The sequence below is a fragment of the Festucalex cinctus genome, chromosome 7 (genome assembly GCF_051991245.1).
Source record: "Festucalex cinctus isolate MCC-2025b chromosome 7, RoL_Fcin_1.0, whole genome shotgun sequence".
NCBI lineage: Eukaryota > Metazoa > Chordata > Actinopteri > Syngnathiformes > Syngnathidae > Festucalex > Festucalex cinctus.
In genome coordinates, this window is record NC_135417.1 from 27,833,657 (window position 1) to 27,853,823 (window position 20,167).

At 48.8% G+C, this 20,167-nt stretch overlaps 1 protein-coding gene across 5 annotated transcripts in view; it reads left to right on the forward strand.

Annotated features, from left to right (window-relative positions):
• The window catches only part of LOC144021954 (CUB and sushi domain-containing protein 3-like), a 1,200,535-nt gene that overhangs the window by 136,031 nt on the left and 1,044,337 nt on the right, over positions 1 to 20,167 (forward strand). For all 5 annotated transcript variants that reach the window (XM_077526258.1, XM_077526261.1, XM_077526260.1 and 2 more), the window contains exon 4: positions 9,158 to 9,352. In XM_077526258.1, coding sequence (XP_077382384.1) covers positions 9,158 to 9,352 — 195 coding nt within the window. The remainder of the gene's footprint in view (positions 1 to 9,157; positions 9,353 to 20,167) is intronic.

The window sequence follows — 20,167 nt, forward strand, 5'->3', positions numbered from 1 at the left end:
GATGATGGTTAGTATCAATCGTTACTTTTTGGCATCCAATGTAGTTTGAGAAATGTTTGATTGCCCATACTGTGGAAAGCAGGGCTTTTTCGCAGTCGGAGTATTTCAACTCGGGGCCGTTCAACGTTTTACTGGCGTACGCCACGACGCGTTTATCCTGGTCGTACATTTGGTATAGACCCGCACTCAAACAATGGTCGGAGAATCCTGCTTCCAAGAAAAATTCCTTGTTGCTATCGGGGTACGCGAGACAGGGGGCGGAGCCCAGCTTTTGTTTTAGCATATTCATCGCGTTGCTTTGTTCGTCACCCCAATCGAAGGGCGTGTCTTTCTTCAGCAGGTTAGTAAGAGGGCGTGCTATGTCAGCAAAGTGTTCCATGAACTGGCGCGAATAGTTGCACACGCCAAGGAAGCTGCGCAATTTTGACACATCGGTGGGGGTTTTGATGTCAAGAAGGCCTTGAATACGGCTGGATTGTGGTTCAATCCCGTTCGGCCCAACCAAGATCCCCACGTAGTTGACCTTCGTGCGACACCACTGACCTTTCAGGAGGGACAGTTTGGCACCTGCAGAAGACAGCTGTCCAAGAACGTGGTCGATTTCCATCAAATGGTCATCCAAAGAGGAGCTCCTCATCATAATGTCATCGACATAAATGAGGTTGCCCCTGGCGGCGGCGTCAGGGCACGCCTTGTTGAGGAAGATGTTAAATTCGGCTGGCGAGTTGGCGTAGCCGAATGGACACCGGTTGAAAGTGTACTGTTTGTTGCCAAAGGTGAATGCCAACTTGTATTGATCCCTGGGATCTACTGGGATCGTCCAGAACCCCGAAGCCACATCGATGGTGGTGAAGAATTTGGCATCTCGAACCTTGGGAAGTTCCTGTTCAAGTTGTGTCATGGGCCATCGCGAAAGAGGAACCTGTTGGTTCAGTTTGCGATAGTCAATGGTTGGTCTCCATGTACCGTTTGGCTTCAAGACTGGCCACAATGGAGCCGAATAGGTGCTGTTACAGGGGCGAATGATGCCCTTTTCCAGCATGGCGTCGATAGTCTTCTGTACTGGTTCGTAAGAAGCTATCGGAATCTTGTACTGGCGCACGAAAGTTGGAGGAGCGCCGGGCTGAGTCGGGATGCGGACTACATGTAGTGCCGTCAACCCGCAATCCAAGGAGTCCTTGGCAAAAGAGGGTGTGTATTTCATTAACACGGTGCGCAACCGTTCGCGGTCCTGTTCGGACCGGAGCGCGTCGGCGCGGTGCAGAACTTCTTGGAGGTGCTCCTCGAACTCTGGGTACGGTTGAAGGTCCCCATTTGGAGTCATGGTTGGTTGAGATTTCTCTGGGTTTCCAGAGGGAATGCTAGAAGGCGTTGGAGGCAACGCGCTCAAGGCATAAATCACCAGTTGTTGGTCTGTCCCCAGGTCCACTCGGACGATGTCTTCATCGTTGGTGGGACCGGCAGGGTTGACCGTAACAAGCTGAGATGGCCTGGTGAGTCTTCGGCCACCGGTGTCTTCAGTCAAGAACAAGTCAGATGGAATGTGTCCAACCACAGGCACCGTTAGAGTGAAGTCGTGGAAGTCGGAACGGATGATCAGGCCCAGACGGGTCGCTTTTGGTATGCGAACGTCGTACGAAAGGGGGTTGTGAACCAAGATCAGAGTGGTGAGGGAGGCGTCCACGATGGGCATGGCCTCCAAGAGTAACGACAGGTTCATGAATTCCGATGAAGGTTGAAAGAAAGCGGAGCGAGCATTCAAGACCTGGTTAGCTCGTGCCACCAAGCGAACCGGAATGTTGATCGTGGTCGCCGGAGCGATCACTTCATCCTCGTTTAAGACTTCGCAAGCATCTGGGATGGTCTGTCCGGACTTCATGTTTGGAAGACTGGGAACACAAGCTAGAGGTTCCGAGTTGGTGAGGGACCAAAGCACGTTGTTGATGGTGTCCACATGGACAGCAAGACGAACAAGCAAATCTGCACCCACAAAAAGGGTGTGAGGCGCGTCCGGGACAACCAAGAAGTAGTGGGTCGGTGAGTGCTGCTTCCACTGAAGGTTTAAGGCGCACACGCCCACTGCAGTTATTGTAAGAGGAGGTTCCGTGTTCAACGGAAACCGGCAAGACTTGGAGACGAAAAGAATGTTCGGGTCGAGATCTCGCAAGTTGTCAGCGAATGCTGCAGAAATGGCTGACTTGTCAGCCCACAAGGCGAGGACAGCGTCAAGAACAGGTGCACCTTGCACGTGGACACCTCCGATGATGCGTGGGGCGTACCCTGCATCAGGCGGTGGTGGGTCAAGGTCACAAAGAAAGGTGTCATGGCTTCTCAGCCGGTCCTTTGTCGGGGACGCGAGGGGTCCTGCCTTGGACTGAGTGGTGTCCCAGCTCCCTGTGGGGGCGTCTGCTTCCCCGTGGGGTGGCTGCGCCCGAGTCACAGTGCAGAGCTGAGCCTGATCAGGGCCCGAAGGAAATGTCGGCAGGGCCTGCCGCACCTGGGCCCAAATCTGGAGTCTCTGGTAGTCTATGATGGGTTGGAAGCGGAACAACAGGTCTTGGCCAATAAGAAGGGGGACTGACTCAATGGGTCCCACATAGACTGGATGGATGAATTCCATGGGGCCAATAGACCAGTGTACCATCGCGACAGATTCCAGCTTTGTGTTAGTAGGTGAGAAGGCGCTAACGGTGAGTGGGCACCGCCGTAGGCGGAGCGGTCGACTGTTAGCTTGTGACGCGGCGCGGAGTTGTTCGAACACCGTGTTGGACATCACCGTGATGTCTGCGGCAGGATCTACAAGGGCTTCGTAGGTTAGAGCTCGCTCCAGGGTGACGCTCAGATAGAATTTACGAGCTATCCCCCTGGTGGTGAGATCACCTAAAAGCTGTTGGAACGGTCTCACGTCATCGGTTGATCGCGATACATGCGGGTCTGCTGTATTTGGATCAGCCTGCAGTACCAATATTGTTGAGTCAGAAGGCAGTTTAGTCGGCGTCTGAGTGTCGGCTACTGGAGGCCCCTCTGGTGACCTCTGCTGATGGGTCACTTCAGTGGGCGTCCGGCCGTCGGTTAGTCATAAAGGCGGGTCTTTTGACGAGTCTTTTGACAATTTCAGGAGTGCCTTCAATATGCCGTTGGCAACTGCGTTGTGGTCAGTCTCGGAGTCGACTTGGCGGTTCCGGGACTCGCGGCAGGAATCGGTTGCTAGCGCACGTTCGACTTTATCACGTTTTGGATGATAGCGCGGATCGGGCTTACCTTTAGCAAATTTGGAGCGCCGGCGGTCGTCAGCTTGCTTTTCTCCGTCGAATTTGGTTATATTTCGAGCCAGCTTGTCCAAATCTTTCCAGGCCACGCCCATTTGTCCCTCCAACGGGGGAGTCGACATGGGTCCACGTTGGAAACTGTCATCACCTGATGGCCCGAAAGCGTGTGGGGAGGCGGCCATTGGAGGTGCCAGGCCTAAAGCGGCGGTGGTCACTGGCGGCGTCCTCCAGGCGGTTCCGGACTCAGGTGGCAGTTTGAGCTGTGGTGCTGTGGCTCTGGGATCAGGAGGTCTGTGTGGGGGTGGAGCTCCCGGCCGGGAGGCTCCTCGGGAGACCTCATGCAACTGCTGCGCGCGTTGTAACTCATGTTTAATATGAGCTAACTCTGTCTCATATTCCTGCTGGCATTGTCGGAGGCGGGTAACCTCGGCCTCAGTCAATGCTAATTTGGTTCGCAGGTCATATGAGCGGTCCACTTCGGCATTACGTTCCTCCCTAAAGGTCTGTACCTGAACTTGGAGGCGCTTCACTTCATCGGTTGACTGAGCTAGCGACGAACTAACCCGAAAGTAATTAGCTTCTGCTAGCCGAAGTTGGTCTTTTGACGGTCGTTCAGTCAAGTCAGTCACCTCTACTTTTAGTTTGTGAATTTCATTTGCCGCGGATGTCAGCAGTTTTTCTTGCTCTCGATTTGTCTCTTCGGCGGACGCGAGAGCTTGGGTTAACTCACCCATCTTTTGATGGGAGTCGTCAGTGGAAGCAGACTCATCTGCATCTCTGCCCAGATTTTCGGCTAGCGCCGCATCTGCGCGGGCTTCTGCCTCATCCAGCTGTGCTTTAACGTCGTCCAGCTGGGTCTCCATGACCTTCACTCGGTCGTGGGCGGCTTCAAGCTGTGCCGTGGCATCACGGCTCTGCTGTCGTGCCATGTCAAGTTGGTGTTTCACTTGACAATCCTCGGCATCGCTGAGCTTCAACTGAGCGGCAAGGTTCAAAGTCAGACATCCGAGCATTCGAATGAGTGATTTGTCTTTTAGGGCTTTTGTCTCAGCGTCGCTCATGAGTTGCGCGAGGTTATCATTTAGCGTATTGACATCCGCATGCCGAATAGACTCAGCGTATCCAGGTAAGAAGTCCTTGGTCAGCTTCTGCACCAGTTGAGCTAAGGTCTCTAAGCTCTCACAGGGGCTGGGAGTCTCTCGGGGTGCTGCCATATTGTCAATAGCTTTTAGACGATCAACTTATACTAGCGTTTAATAGTTAGTTAATTAGCGTACGCAGTTAGCTAACTACCGCTATCAAGTATTATCGTCAACAATACACACTGGGTTCAAATTATCCAAAAGGGAAATTGCCACAAAAGCAAAAGATTTGTAGTGGGCTATGCAACCCACAGCTTACACTATAGTTGTGAAAAATCAATTCCAGTTATCAAAACAAACAAAAACAAACAGCAATAAAAATAAAATAATAAATAAAGAAAAATAAAAAAATAAAAAAATTAATAATACTAACTTCAACTTGATTCACTCAGCAAAGAATAGCTTGAATGAGGGACAGAGTAACTCTGAAATGTTACACCGGTCAATCCCAAAAGCTAAATCAAAAAAAAAATTCAAAAAAATATTTTTTTTTTTTTTTTTTTTTGAAGTCGAGTTAAAAGTTGAAATTAAAATTAAATTAAATAAACAACAAGCAAAAAGGGGAAGATAAACTTAAAAGGGGTTAATAGTCTTAGTCAAATGACTGATTACAGTGTCAGTACAGTTTTATGCAAATGTCTTGTGGATGGGGTTTTGGGACACAAAAACTGCAAAACTGTACAGAAATATTAGAGCTGCCTCTCTAATAATAGCTCATTCGCACTCACACCTTCTTATTAACTAAGACACAACCGAAAAACAAAAACAAAAGAACAAACAAAACAAAAAAATTAAAAATAATGGATAAAAATGAGAAGAAAAACAAATATAAGGGAAGAAAGTAATAATAATAATACTAGGTCTACCAAACCAACTAAACAAACACAAAACCCTAAATTAAGTAGAATGTTAAGTCGAGCATACAGCTAGTTAGCCTAGTATGAACCTGGATAAGAGGGAATATGGAAAAAAAAGGAAAAAAGAGAAAAACACAACAGTGTAAATAGTTCCTTTATATTAATTTGACCCAGCAGTATGTTTTGTTGATGCAACCGTAATTGCTCTCACGCTAGGCAGCGTAAAAGACTAGAATGCGGTGGCTATTACTATAATCGTTAAACCCAAGCAGTCAATTAAGCCTACAACTGCGTTTAATCGGACGTGGATAATTTTTTTATTATCCTTACGTACTAACAGTGACGACCATCACTAAGTACAACGCTCGACACGGAAAACAATTCAAAAAGCAATGTGAAGTGACATTGAATCAGAATTGTCGCGGAGCAAGGACCACCGGCGTGAAAGCAGCAGTGGGGGGGTCAGTTGTCTATTGACAGTGGAGCAAGCTCGAGTGATCTGTGTCACTCCAAACACTGAATGACAGCTGACAGCTTGCAGAATTCACTCCCTTTCGGGGCGTCTGCAGGCGTGGCTCAAACTCGCCAACGAGAAGGGAGGGGGAGGTACTCAACCACGCCTCCACGAGCCACACAGCTCTTCACAAGGACTATGGCGCCACCTTGTGGAAATGCGTACACGGTACAGGTAAGCAGCTAACGTCTTAGCGCTCTGTTAATCCGCTCGCCACGAGCTGCAACTTTGAGTCGGCGGCTACAAAAGCTCAGTCACGACTCAAACTTCTCCCACAAGCTAGGTGTAGGAGGAACACGGGGAAAGTGACTCGGACATCGTTTACGTTGCTCGCGGTTAGCTACTCCGAAGCACGTAACTCGAGTCGGATCAACGCGACGCACGTAGGCTGTCACGTGACTTCCCACAATTTCCGGAAACACAACAACACAAAGACAAACAACTTCAAATTCAGCCAGCTGAAATCTAAAAGTTGCACAACTCGAGCTCTATCACGTACGTTTTCAAATACAAGCCACCATTTCCTCAAACGGTGACTCTTACCTATCTTCCAACAATCAATCCCGTTACTCTCGTTTACTTATCGCAAACCACTGCGGTGGTGACACACGCAATATGGCGGCTTAACAGACGCTTGATTCAAAGCTGAAGGGAAAAGTCAGTGCAGTTCTATGTAAGAAGAAATGTTTACCTTCTTACACAGAGACAAATGATTAGGTACACTACGTGAAATGTGTTTTACTTTTCACGTCCAAAGTCTTGTATTTTCGAGTGGATCTTCTTATGTTTTGTAGCCTCACACGGCCGGCACCATTATGTAGCGATAATTGGGTCGTCTTTTGGACGAATTAATAATCTGGACGTTACAGAGGTAAATTGTATTTACCTCGATAACCTCTGGGGCACCACGTTTGTTTTTGCTTTGGGTTAACAGGAGCAAACAACGACCAAAATCCTTCTTTCATCAGTCATTGATAATCTAAAGTCGCCACACTCGATATTCAGTGGTTCGTTGTACTAACAAAAGAATAATAATCCACTCGGAAACACAGATGACTTAGGCGGAATATAGTTCATAAAACATGCATTTATTCACGATTGCTATACTACAGAATCAAAATAATGCCTATCTAACTATTCTACCGTCAGAAGAAAAGAAATAAAATAAAGCGAATGAAAATAAGGAAGGAATGCGAATGAATAAAGAAACAGGGAAAAGAGAAAATTTGACCTGCCAGATTTGTGATGTTTCAAACGTAAGTGGCACACAGTGGATACGCCGAGGTAGAAATCAAGCGCACTTACGAGACCTGGAGTTGCGTAGCAACGAACAGAAGTGGCGGCCTTTTTGACAAGGGGGAAAAATAGTCAATGTTCGTTGAAAAAGGCAAGAAAAAAAAGGGTTTATTCCACAGGTTAGCAAGGGAGCCACGCCAGGGGCCTGACGTAGTTGCGCGGCTCGTCCCTTGATTGGTTGGTCGACTTGGCGAGGTTGGTTCTGCCGGACGGCTGCCCGGTTCCAGTGTTGCAGCTCGGTCAGTACGCGCCTGCGTACGGGGAAGGCCAGCCGTTGGAGGTGCGTTGGCACTGCGGCGGAGCGCCACCGAGTAGCAGGTGCGGTGCGCGGCTTAGGTGCACAACCTTGAGTCTGGCGGTGCGTTGCAAGTGTACCCGGGACCGCGAAGGTCGGGCGGGTAAGCACCGATAGTGGAACAAAAAAACAAAAAAAAACGAAAGAGTCTTTAGTCAGCGTTGCAGTTGAACTTGCTTTGGCGTGGCGTGGAGCGAGGATCCGATCTCGTTAACGGATCCTGCCAGGAAAGAAAAAGGCCACGTGGTTTGCAAGTTTCTTAGACAAAGAGTTCGAGCAGCCTGGCTGGGCCACTTGCAAGTCGGGCCAGAGTTTTTGGAAGAGGCTTGTGAGAGCAGGAAGAGGGCAAGAGAGCGAGCGGGGGTCTGCTCGTCCTTTTTAAAGTCTCTGGGTGGGGCTTCAGCAGGTGATGGCACACCCTTCTGTTCGCTCGCGCAGACTTTAAGAGGAAAATTATTAAAAAGATTAATAATTTGGCATTAAATTTGGTCAGTCTGGCAAATCAGTTTTCCCACACAACCCGTTTAACACACACTATAATTAATGCATCATAAACTAACTTGTGAGGTAACTTCTACTTGTCTAATCTGACTGAGCTGAGAGATATTGATTATCTTGCATTCTTTATGGAGGACACATGAAATAGGATGTTCATACACACAAAGATATAACATGAATCATTCGTAGTTCAGTTGTCTGTCAAGAATTATCATGGTATAGATGTGTAAAATGCGGTTACTTATGTGAATTGTCACTAAGGATAGTTCCAAGTTTCGCCACTTGGAGGTGTTGTTGCTCCATCTAGACGTTCCAGGAAGGGCGAGGCGCCAGAGTATCCTTTTGTGATTGATAAGAAGTCATGAACATTCCTTTGATCGGTCATTTGTGTATTCCAAACCATTGGAGCCATTTGTTCGGGCTCCGAGAAGACTGCTTGAAATACACTCCTTCGGCAGACGCATAAATTCCTTTGTCACCTGGTCAGCGGCTTCAAAAGAGTTTGTTGGTGGCTGGGTAACCACCTGCCGAGCTGACCAGGCTTGGATCCTGTCTGGGCAGTGGAATATTCATGCACTGCAGAGAATTTGCTTTAGGAGAAGCAAACTAAAAAAAAATTAGAGGGTAGAGTGGAACTTAGGCAATAGTTGTTACACCACTGTAGAAGGCGCTAAAGACAAATTTTGTCGTAATTGTTTAATATACATTTTTTCTCCAAGAACACAAATGATCGGCAGTGGTTACTGGTTGTAGATAAATGATGTCTGCGTTCGTGTCTCTTTCTCTAACGTAATGTTTCCACTTACGTGACCTGTTGCCACACCTAGCAAACTGGACATTTATCATGATCTTCAGTCTGAAAAAAGCCTGGAGATAGATTCACACCTTGAAGTCAAGCACAGGTTTTCTCATAGTGTTTAATTGGGCACCTCACGGGAGTGCTTACGTGCAATGGATATGTTAATCTGCACGCATTGCACATATCCACATCCACTGTGGACCACCCACAGAGGATCAGCCGATACGCACAGTGCGTGTTCTGTGTTTAGAGAGGGGCGGCTATTCTACATATCTACATTCTTTCATGTACATTGACTTTCTGCTCAAAATTCCAGGTTGAAATAATGTCCGACCAATAATCAGACCTCTGTTGAGCTATTAACACAACCATCATGTTTTTAACCTCTCTCTCTCTCTCTCTCTCTCTCTCTCTCTCTCTCTCTCTCTCTCTCTCTCTCTCTCTCTCTCTCTCTCTCCCTGAATTTTTATTTTGATTACCTTTTTAGAGCTCTGGAGCAACTCATGTGGAAATCCGGGAATTCCACCTAAAGGAATACTAAATGGAACTCAGTTCAGCGTAGGGGCGAAGATACGTTACAGGTGTATCTCTGGCTATGTCCTAGATGGCCATTCATTGCTCACCTGTGTCACGAATGCAGCAGGTGTTTCAGTGTGGGACTTTCCTGTGCCAATCTGCAGAGGTAAGACTATTTAGCCCTTTCAAAATGTGTGATGTAATCATTGTAAAATGATTAACCAGATCTGTTTTATAGTAGGTTAAATACATAATCCTGCACAAAAAGTATTTTTTAAAACATTAGCTACGTAATTGCGGGAATGCTGAAGCAACAACTGTGTAACAACTCCTACACAATACTTCCGATTTACACCATTCAGATTTCAACTTGCTTCAAAAATTCACCCCCCATCCCCCCCCCCCCCCCCCCCCGTGGTATTTATCGTCTAACTCCACATTACTTAGAGTATTCGTATTTAACATTAAATATCAACTTTTCCACCCATTCATTTACAATGGGACAGACAGTGAACTTTTTCTAAGGATCACTGTAGCGATAATTGGGTCGTCTTTTGGACGAATTAATAATCTGGACGTTACAGAGGTAAATTGTATTTACCTCGATAACCTCTGGGGCACCACGTTGTTTTTGCTTTGGGTTAACAGGAGCAAACAACGACCAAAATCCTTTCATCAGACATTGATAATCTAAAGTCGCCACACTCGATATTCAGTGGTTCGTTGTACTAACAAAAGAATAATAATCCACTCGGAAACACAGATGACTTAGGCGGAATAAAGTTCGTAAAACATGCATTTATTCACGATTGCTACACTACAGAATCAAAACACTGCCTATCTAACTATTCTACCGTCAGAAGAAAAGGAATAAAATTAAGCGAATGAAAATAAGGAAGGAATGCGAATGAATGAGGAAACAAGGGAAAGAGAAATTTGACCTGCCAGATCTGTGATATGTTTCAAACGTAAGTTGCACGCAGTGGTACCAATTTTGGAATCAAATGCAGACTTACGAGCATTGTTTGCATCGAACGAGCAGAAAGGTCTTGAAAAAAAGGGGGAAAAATAGTCAATGTTCGTTCCAAAAGGGCCAGAAAATAAAAAAAAAAGTTATTCCACAGGTGAGCACGGGGAAACCGCTCAGGGGCCTGGCGTAGGTGCGCGGCTCGTGCCTTGATTGGTCGGCGATCCGGCGAGGTTGATTCTCGCCAAGGTTGGTTTTGCTGGGCAGCTGTCCGAGTTCAGGTGTTGCAGCTCGGTCAGTACGCGCCTGCGTACGGGGAAGGCCGGCCGTTGGAGGTGCGTTGGCACTGCGGCGGAGCGCCACCGACTAGCACGTGAGGTGCGCGGCTTAGGTGCACAACCTTGAGCCCGGCGATACGTTGCAAGTGTACGCCGGGGGCCGCGGAGTCGGGCGGGCAAGCACCGATGGTGGAACAAAAAAACAAAACAAAAAAACAAAAGAGTCTTTGGTCAGCGTTGCAGTTTGCACCTGCTTTGGCGTGGCGTGGAGCGAGAGTCCACTCTCGCTAACGGATGCTGCCAGAAAAAAAGGGCCACGTGGTTGGCAAGTTTCTTGGAACAAAGAGTTCGCAGCAGGCTGGGCCACTTGCAGGTCGTGCACGAGAATTTTTTGGAGGAGGCGGGAGAGCAGGAGGAGAAGCAAAGAGAATGAGCGAGGGTCTCCTCGCCCTTTTTAAAGTCTTTGGGCGGGGCTCCAGTGGGTGGTGGCACACCCTTCTGCTCGCTCGGGCAGACTTTAAGAAAAAATTATTAAAGAGATTAATAATTTGGCATTAAATTTGGTCAGTCTGGCAAATCAGTTTTCCCACACAACCCGTTTAACACACATCGTAATTAATGCATCAAAAACTAACTTGTGAGGTAACTTCTACTTGTCTAATCTGACTGAACTGAGAGATATTGATTATCTTTCATTCTTTATGGAGTACAAATGAAATAGGATGTTCATACACACAAAGATATAACATGAATCATTCGTAGTTCAGTTGTCTGTCAAGAATTATCATGGTATAAATGTGTAAAATGCGGTTACTTATGTGAATTGTCACTAAGGATAGTTCCAAGTTTCACCACTTGGAGGTGTTGTTGCTCCATCTAGACGTTCCAGGAAGGGCGAGACGCCAGAACATCCTTTTGTGATTGATAAGAAGTCATGAACATTCCTTTGATCGGTCATTTGTGTATTCCAAACCAGTGGAGCCATTTGTTCGGGCTCCGAGAAGACTGCTTGAATACACTCCTTCGGCAGACGCATAAATTTCTTTGTCACCTGGTCAGCGGCTTCAAAAGAGTTTTGTTGGTGGCTGGGTGACCACCTGCAGAGCTGACCAGGCTTGGATCCTGTCTGGGCAGTGGAATATTCATGCACTGCAGAGAATTTGCTAAAAAAAAAAAAAATGAGGGTAGAGTGGAACTTAGGCAATAGTTGTTACAGACCCCCCTTCGTCAAGCGGGATGAATCTTCAGGATGTCCAGGTTGGCGGGTCCAGATGATGCGTGGCCAGGGTCCAGGCCACGGTCAGACGGCCGGAGTCCCACTCACGCTCTGCTGCAACACTCAAGACCACTGGTGCAACTTTTCTCTAACCTCTGCCTGGTTAGGTGTATGCAGGGTATGTCTGTGTGTTTTCAAGGTGTCTCTATGTGTATTCAGTTAACAGTGTGTGTCTAACTTGGTGCTGTGTCAGCTGACTGAGGGACTCGGGTCCCAAAACAGGCGCGGGCCTGGGAAAGACGCAAGACGCGAAATTCCAAACAAAAGAAAAGAAAGAAAATTTTCCTAAGGCTATAAGGCTAGTATCATATTATGAGTAACTAGGGAAAACGAACAGCAAATTAAAGAAGAGAGAGAGAACGAAGAAGAGGCTTTCGCCTTCTAAAACTAAAAAAACCCGGGACTATACTCAGGCCATAGCTCTCTTATAAAGATGGGGAGGTTGTCTCAGGCACCTGCGTGTCGGTGCAAATCTCCACCCCTGGGGGTGTTCGTCAAAAAAACTACTATCGTTGCTAGGTACTTAGCTATCGCATCTTCCTATAGCGTAATTAAACACCCAAAAAAGTCGTGCGCTATCCAAGAATAACTGAAGGGAAAAGGGAAAAAAAGGGAGGAGGGGAGAAAAAGAAATGAAAGGGAAAAAAAAATCAGAGTATCCTCGGCAGTCGCGCTAGACTAAGGGAAGGAAGGCAAAGGGGCTTAGTTAGATTAGCTAGACTCACTAACGCTTTAAAAAGAGTACTCTGACCTGCTTTTGAAGGCCTTAAGTACGGGGGAGCTTTTTATAGCTAGCAAAACTGATTTCACGCAGCATACCATTCATAAGTATTATAACACCTTGAGTGTACATAATCTTTTGAATTCGAGTTGCAAATCGTTTTAAAGTTGTCTAGTCTAGTTCTGCATAATGTTATTGGTGTTACAGCTAGGACCGTATCCTTAAGTGTTGCACCAAGCGTCTGCAAATAAGTGGAAAACACAGTATGCTAACTTCTCGCAATCATTCGTAAGCAATCCTGGTTATTCAATCAAGGCAATTTCCGCTGCAAGTCCGGGTTCAACCGTTTCTGGCCAACTCACCACAGCGGTCATGCACAACATCAGGGTCGTCATCATATCACACCATCCTCGAGCAACCAACAAAGACAAGCGGATTAGCGTCGCTCAGTATGGTATCACTTAGGGGTTCGGTAGGTGCAGCGGGGTGTTGACCCCCCTTTTGCACGTCTGATACTTTTAAACATCGTAGTCAGCGAGGTCGGTCGCCGGAGTTTGGCGCATCTGTCGAGGGTGTCGGTTGGGTCGCTGACTCGGAGTCAGCTGGTGACCCCCCTTTGTCAGTTTCGCGCGTATGCTGGTCCTGAGATTCGCTCGATCGCGTTCCCAGACGTTCAAAACCGCAGTGACTTTTGATCTGATTTCGGTGGACCCACCTCAGTTGGTCCCCCTGACGTCCTTTATTCATCCTAATTTGATAGGCGACGGGTGACAGTTTGTCGACGATTTCGTATGGTCCTGACCACCGGGGAAGAAATTTCCGGGCGATGCCCCTCTGGGCACGCGGAGTATTTGCATTTGGTTGCGCGAACAAGTAGTACCATACTCGATCACCTATTTCGAACTCGGTTCGTGAGGCTTTCCTATCGTAGTAGGTTTTCTGACCTTCTGCACTTTGCTTAAGCCGTTGTTGAGCAAATGCAAACGTGGCTCGGAGGTGGGCTTGCAAGTCCTCCACGTACTGGGAGGCCGTGTATGCCGTGGCTAGGTTTATTTCTCCTGGCTGGTACATCAGGTGCAGGGGGAGCGTCATTCGCCGTCCGGTCATCATTTCAAAGGGGGCCACCCCTGTGGATTCGTGAGGGGTGGCTCGAATCGCCATGAGGATCAGTGGGAGTCGGGTGTCCCAGTCCCGATGGTTGGAAACAACAAACTTTTTCAGCAAATTTACCACGGTGCGATTAGTCCGCTCCACCTGTCCTGATGACTGCGGGTGATGGCTAATGTGCAACTGGGCCTTGATTCCGAGCATTTGCCAAAGTTGTTGCATTACCTCGGCTGAGAAGTGGGTTCCCCTGTCTGAGTTAACCCGTGAGGGCAACCCGAAACGGGAGAACACGTGGTTCATCAGCACATGCAGTGGTGTGTGCGGTGTCGTTTGGAGCAGGCAGGCATTCTACCCACTTGGTGAACGCGCAGACTACTGTAAGAAAGTATTTGTTCCCTCTCAGAGATCTGACCAGTGGTCCCACCCAATCAATTTGGAGATCAGACCATGGGAAGACTCCTTTCTGTTGGAGTGGTGCTCGGTGACTCGGGTTTGCTGGCTGAAACTGGCTGATGTAGGTTGCTACATCATTATGCATGCGCGGCCAGTATGCCACCTGTTGTAGTGCGGTGACAGTGGCCTTGAATCCGCGGTGGCCTGCATAAGGCGCGTCGTGGGCGTATGTTAGCAAGACCCCCCTTTGGCTCCGTGGAACCACCAACCGGAGGGCAGGCGGAGACGCGGAGTCATAAACCAGAAGGCCCTTAACGAGACGCAGCCTTTGCAGCACGGAGAGCAAGTCTCTGAAGTCGCTGTCGTCACTCAACGCGTCAGGCGGCACGGGGTTGGCGACAGGATCAGAAAGGTGCTGAATTATTTTGAAAAGCGCGGGGTCGCCGGCTTGTTGGGCGACCAAGTCGGAGGTTCGGACGGGCGGTACGCACGCCACGGGCCCCGTAGGGGTTTGTGTGGGGGCGTCGCGAGACTCAGCGGTGGCCGCAGCGGTGGCCGCAGCGCGGCGGCGCGTGAGAACGTGGACCTCCATGGTGGGCTGGGTGGTCAGCCAAGCTGTATCAAATGTCCAAGGAGTCCCGTTGAGGGCCCCTTGTTTGGCTAACGTGTCCGTTAGGTCGTTAAAATGTTTGTCAGGTCCTGGGACTTTTGAGTGTCCCCGGACCTTTTTCCAATAGACATGCATATCATTGGAGGAAACCAAATGGTCGCATGTCAAGATGAGGTCGCGGTGTTTAACGGGTTTCTTCGCTGACGTAAGGAAACCATTTCGACGCCACACCGGTAGATGACAGGTGAAGGCGAGGCGGGCATAATTTGAGTCAGTGCAGATAACCAGCACCGTGACGCCGTGTTCAACTGCCAATTTGAGTGAAATCAGGATGCCAGCGATTTCCGCATATTGAGAAGAGTGGGGGCCCAATTGGAATTTCAGTGGTTTGCACGGTGTGTCGTTGACCCAAGCGATGCCCACCCCAGCCTGCAGCTGGGTTTGGTGGTGGTAAGAGCAGCCATCCACGTAAGCTGTAGGCATGTCTTTGCAGACATGTTCCTCAAAATAGCGGTGACGCGTGAATTCCGGCATCGGTGCCACGGCGACGTCTGTCGGCGGGGTCGGGGAAGTTGACACACAGTTCTGGCAAATCGCTAGATCGGTACCCAGCGGTAACTTTGCGTTTTTCGTGTACCGGACTCGAACATCGTAACTTTGTAACGCCATAAGCCAGCCGGCAATGCGCGCGTTCGTTACAACGCCGTCTCGAATGCGTTGGTTGTTAAGAAAAGTAACCGGATGATGGTTAGTATCAATCGTTACTTTTTGGCATCCAATGTAGTTTGAGAAATGTTTGATTGCCCATACTGTAGAAAGCATGGCTTGTTCGCAGTCGGAGTATTTCAACTCTGGGCCGTTCAACGTTTTACTGGTTTGTATTTCATTAACACGGTGCGCAAACGTTCGCGGTCCTGTTCGGACCGGAGCGCGTCGGCGCGGTGCAGAACTTCTTGGAGGTGCGCCTCGAACTCTGGGTACGGTTGAAGGTCCCCATTTGGAGTCGTGGTTGGTTGAGGTGTCTCTGGGTTTCCAGAGGGAATGCTAGGGGGCGTTGGAGGCAACGCGCTCAAGGCATAAATCACCAGTTGTTGGTCTGTCCCCAGGTCCACCCGGACGATGTCTTCATCGTTGGTGGGACCGGCAGGGTTGACCGTAACAAGCTGAGATGGCCTGGTGAGTCTTCGGCCACCGGTGTCTTCAGTCAAGAACAAGTCAGATGGGATGTGTCCAACCACAGGCACCACCGTTAGAGTGAAGTCGTGGAAGTCGGAACGGATGAGCAGGCCCAGACGGGTCGCTTTTGGTATGCGAACGTCGTACGAAAGGGGGTTGTGAACCAAGATCAGAGTGGTGAGGGAGGCGTCCACGATGGGCGTGGCCTCCAAGAGTAACGACAGGTTCATGAATTCCGATGAAGGTTGAAAGAAACGGAGCTAGCATTCAAGACCTGGTTAGCTCGCGCCACCAAGCGAACCGGAATGTTGATCGTGGTCGCCGGAGCGATCACTTCATCCTCGTTTAAGACTTCGCAAGCATCTGGGATGGTCTGCCCGGACTTCATGTTTGGAAGACTGGGAACACAAGCTAGAGGTTCCGAGTTGGTGAGGGACCAAAGCACGTTGTTGATGGTGTCCACATGGACGGCAAGACGAACAAGCAAATCTGCACCCACGAAAAGGGTTTGAGGCGCGTCCGGGACAACCAAGAAGTAGTGGGTCAGTGAGTGTTGCTTCCACTGAAGGTTTAAGGCGCACACGCCCACTGCAGTTATTGTAAGAGGAGGTTCCGTGTTCAACGGAAACCGGCAAGACTTGGAGACGAAAAGAATGTTCGGGTCGAGATCTCGCAAGTTGTCAGCGAATGCTGCAGAAATGGCTGATTTGTCAGCCCACAAGGCGAGGACAGCGTCAAGAACAGGTGCACCTTGCACGTGGACACCTCCGATGATGCGTGGGGCGTACCCTGCATCAGGCGGTGGTGGGTCAAGGTCACAAAGAAGGTGTCATGGCTTCCTTTGTCGGGGACGCGAGGGGTCCTGCCTTGGACTGAGTGGTGTCCCAGCTCCCTGTGGGGGCGTCTGCTTCCCCGTGGGGTGGCTGCGCCCGAGTCACAGTGCAGAGCTGAGCCTGGTCAGGGCCCGAAGGAAATGTCGGCAGGGCCTGCCGCACCTGGGCCCAAATCTGGAGTCTCTGGTAGTCTATGATGGGTTGGAAGCGGAACAACAGGTCTTGACCAATAAGAAGGGGGACTGACTCAATGGGTCCCACATAGACTGGATGGATGAATTCCATGGGGCCAATAGACCAGTGTACCATCGCGACAGATTCCAGCTTTGTGTTAGTAGGTGAGAAGGCGCTAACGGTGAGTGGGCACCGCCGTAGGCGGAGCGGTCGACTGTTAGCTTGTGACGCGGCGCGGAGTTGTTCGAACACCGTGTTGGACATCACCGTGATGTCTGCGGCGGGATCTACAAGGGCTTTGTAGGTTAGAGCTCGCTCCAGGGTGACGCTCAGATAGAATTTACAAGCTATCCCCCTGGTGGTGAGATCACCTAAAACCTGTTGGAACGGTCTCACGTCATCGGTTGATCGCGTTACATGCGGGTCTGCTATGTTTGGATCAGCCTGCAGTACCAATATTGTTGAGTCAGAAGGCAGTTTAGTAGGTGTCTGAGTGTCGGCTACTGGAGGCCCCTCTGGTGACCTCTGTTGGTGGGTCACTTCAGTGGGCATCCGGCCGTCGGTTAGTCATAAAGGCGGGTCTTTTGACGAGTCTTTTGACAGCTTCAGGAGTGCCCTCAATATGCCGTCGGCAACTGCATGGTGGTCAGTCTCGGAGTCGGCTTGGCGGTTCCGGGACTCGCAGCAGGAATCGGTTGCTGGCGCGCGTTCGACTTTATCACGTTTTGGATGATAGCGCGAATCGGGCTTACCTTTTGCAAATTTGGAGCGCCGGCGGTCGTCAGCTTGCTTTTCTCCGTCCGATTTCTCGTCACGCGAGTAGTCGGTTTTGGAGCGCGGTTTCCGGTTTCGCGGGGCGCGGGACTGTTTTGACTTTTTTTATTTAGTCTGGTCTTCCCTCGGAGCATAGGAGGAAGCTCCCTCCAGCTCTGAAGGAGGACCCACGTCCACTTTATAAATTCCTGCGTCGCCTGCCTTGGGGGCGGATAATTTTAGCTTTGCATAGCCCCTAGCTGCTAAGTCACGTAGCTGCGAGCTATTCAGTGTCTCAGGACACAAAGCCAGTCCCAAGTAGTGGTTAAGGTTTTGTTGGAGGTTTCGGACAAACAACGTTTTAAAACCAGGATCTTCCTCCATGTTGGGCTCGTTACGAGTCCCAAAATAGGCATCGCGAAGACTATAGACTATAGAAAGCCTGAGGAGCCTCCTGCTTTCCCTGTTTGACGAACATGGCGACTTCCATGCCCGACAACCCAGGAGAACCGTCAAACTCGCGTGAGATGGCTTGGTGCAGTGCCAAGGGGTCAGACAACACATCAGCGGGCTGCCGTTCCAGCAGTCTGTTGACTGCTCGGCTGGACGTCATTTTGATCAAGTACAACTTATCTTCCACGGTTGCCATTGGGAACCTCTGGAGATGATAGTTGATGTCTTTCAAGTACTCTGTTGTGTTGTGGGACCCCCCTGGTTTCGGTTCGAATTTGGCTATATTTCGAGCCAGCTTGTCCAAATCTTTCCAGGCCACGCCCATTTGTCCCTCCAATGGGGGAGTCGACATGGGTCCACGTTGGAAACTGTCATCACCTGATGGCCCGAAAGCGTGTGGGGAGGCGGCCATTGGAGGTGCCAGGCCTAAAGCGGCGGTGGTCACTGGCGGCGTCCTCCAGGCGGTTCCGGACTCAGGTGGCAGTTTGAGCTGTGGTGCTGTGGCTCTGGGATCAGGAGGTCTGTGCGGGGGTGGAGCTCCCGGCCGGGAGGCTCCTCGGGAGACCTCATGCAACTGCTGCGCACGTTGCAACTCATGTTTAATATGAGCTAACTCTGTCTCATATTCCTGCTGGCATTGTCGGAGGCGGGTAACCTCGGCTTCAGTCAATGCTAATTTGGTTCGCAGGTCATATGAGCGGTCCACTTCGGCATTACGTTCCTCCCTAAAGGTTTGTACCTGAACTTGGAGGCGCTTCACTTCATCGGTTGACTGAGCTAGCGACGAACTCACCCGAAAGTAATTAGCTTCTGCTAGCCGAAGTTGGTCTTTTGACGGTCGTTCAGTCAAGTCAGTCACCTCTGCTTTTAGTTTGTGAATTTCATTTGCCGCGGATCTCAGCAGTTTTTCTTGCTCTCGATTTGTCTCTTCGGCGGAGGCGAGAGCTTGGGTTAACTCACCAATCTTTTGATGGGAGTCGGGAGTGAAAGCAGACTCATCTGCATCACTGCCCAGATTTTCGGCTAGCGCCGCATCTGCGCGGGCTTCTGCCTCATCCAGCTGTGCTTTAACGTCATCCAGCTGGGTCTCCATGACCTTCACTCGGTCGTGGGCGGCTTCAAGCTGTGCCGTGGCGTCACGGCTCTGCTGTCGTGCCATGTCAAGTTGGTGTTTCACTTGACAGTCCTCGGCATCGCTAAGCTTCAACTGCGCGGCAAGGTTCAAAGTCAGACATCCGAGCATTCGAATGAGTGATTTGTCTTTTGGGGCTTTTGTCTCAGCGTCGCTCATGAGTTGCGCGAGGTTATCATTTAGCGTACTGACATCCGCATCCCTAATAGACTCAGCGTATCCAGGTAAGAAGTCCTTGGTCAGCTTCTGCACCAGTTGAGCTAAGGTCTCTAAGCTCTCACAGGGGCTGGGAGTCTCTCGGGGTGCTGCCATATTGTCAATAGCTTTTAGACGATCAAACTTATACTAGCGTTTAATAGTTAGTTAATTAGCGTACGTAGTTTGCTAACTACCGCTATCAAGTATTATCGTCAACAATACACACTGGGTTCAAATTATCAAAAGGGAAATTGCCACAAAAGCAAAAGATTTGTAGTGGGCTATGCAACCCACAGCTTACACTATAGTTGTGAAAAATCAATTCCAGTTATCAAAACAAACAAAAACAAACAGCAACAAAAATAAAATAATAAATAAAGAAAAATAAGAAAAATAATAATATTAACTTCAACTTGATTCACTCAGCAAAGAATAGCTTAAATGAGGGACGGAGTAACTCTAAAATGTTACAGCGGTCAATCCCAAAAGCTAAATAAAAAAAAATATATATATATATTATTATTATTAGTATTATTATTTTTTTTTTTGGAAGTCGAGTTAAAAGTTGAAATTAAAATTAAATTAAATAAACAACAAAGCAGAAAAGGGGAAAATAAACTTAAAAGGGGTTAATAGTCTTAGTCAAATGACTGATTACAGTGTCAGTACAGTTTATGCAAATGTCTTGTGGACGGGGTTTGTGACACAAAACTGCAAAACTATACAGAAATATTAGAGCTGCCTCTCTAATAATAGCTCATTCGAACTCACACCTTCTTATTAACTAGACGCAACCGAAAAACAAAACAAAAGAACAAACAAAACAACAAAATTAAAAATAATGGATAAAAATGAGAAGAAAAACAAGTAAAAGAGAAGAAAATAATAATAATAATACTAGGTCTACCAA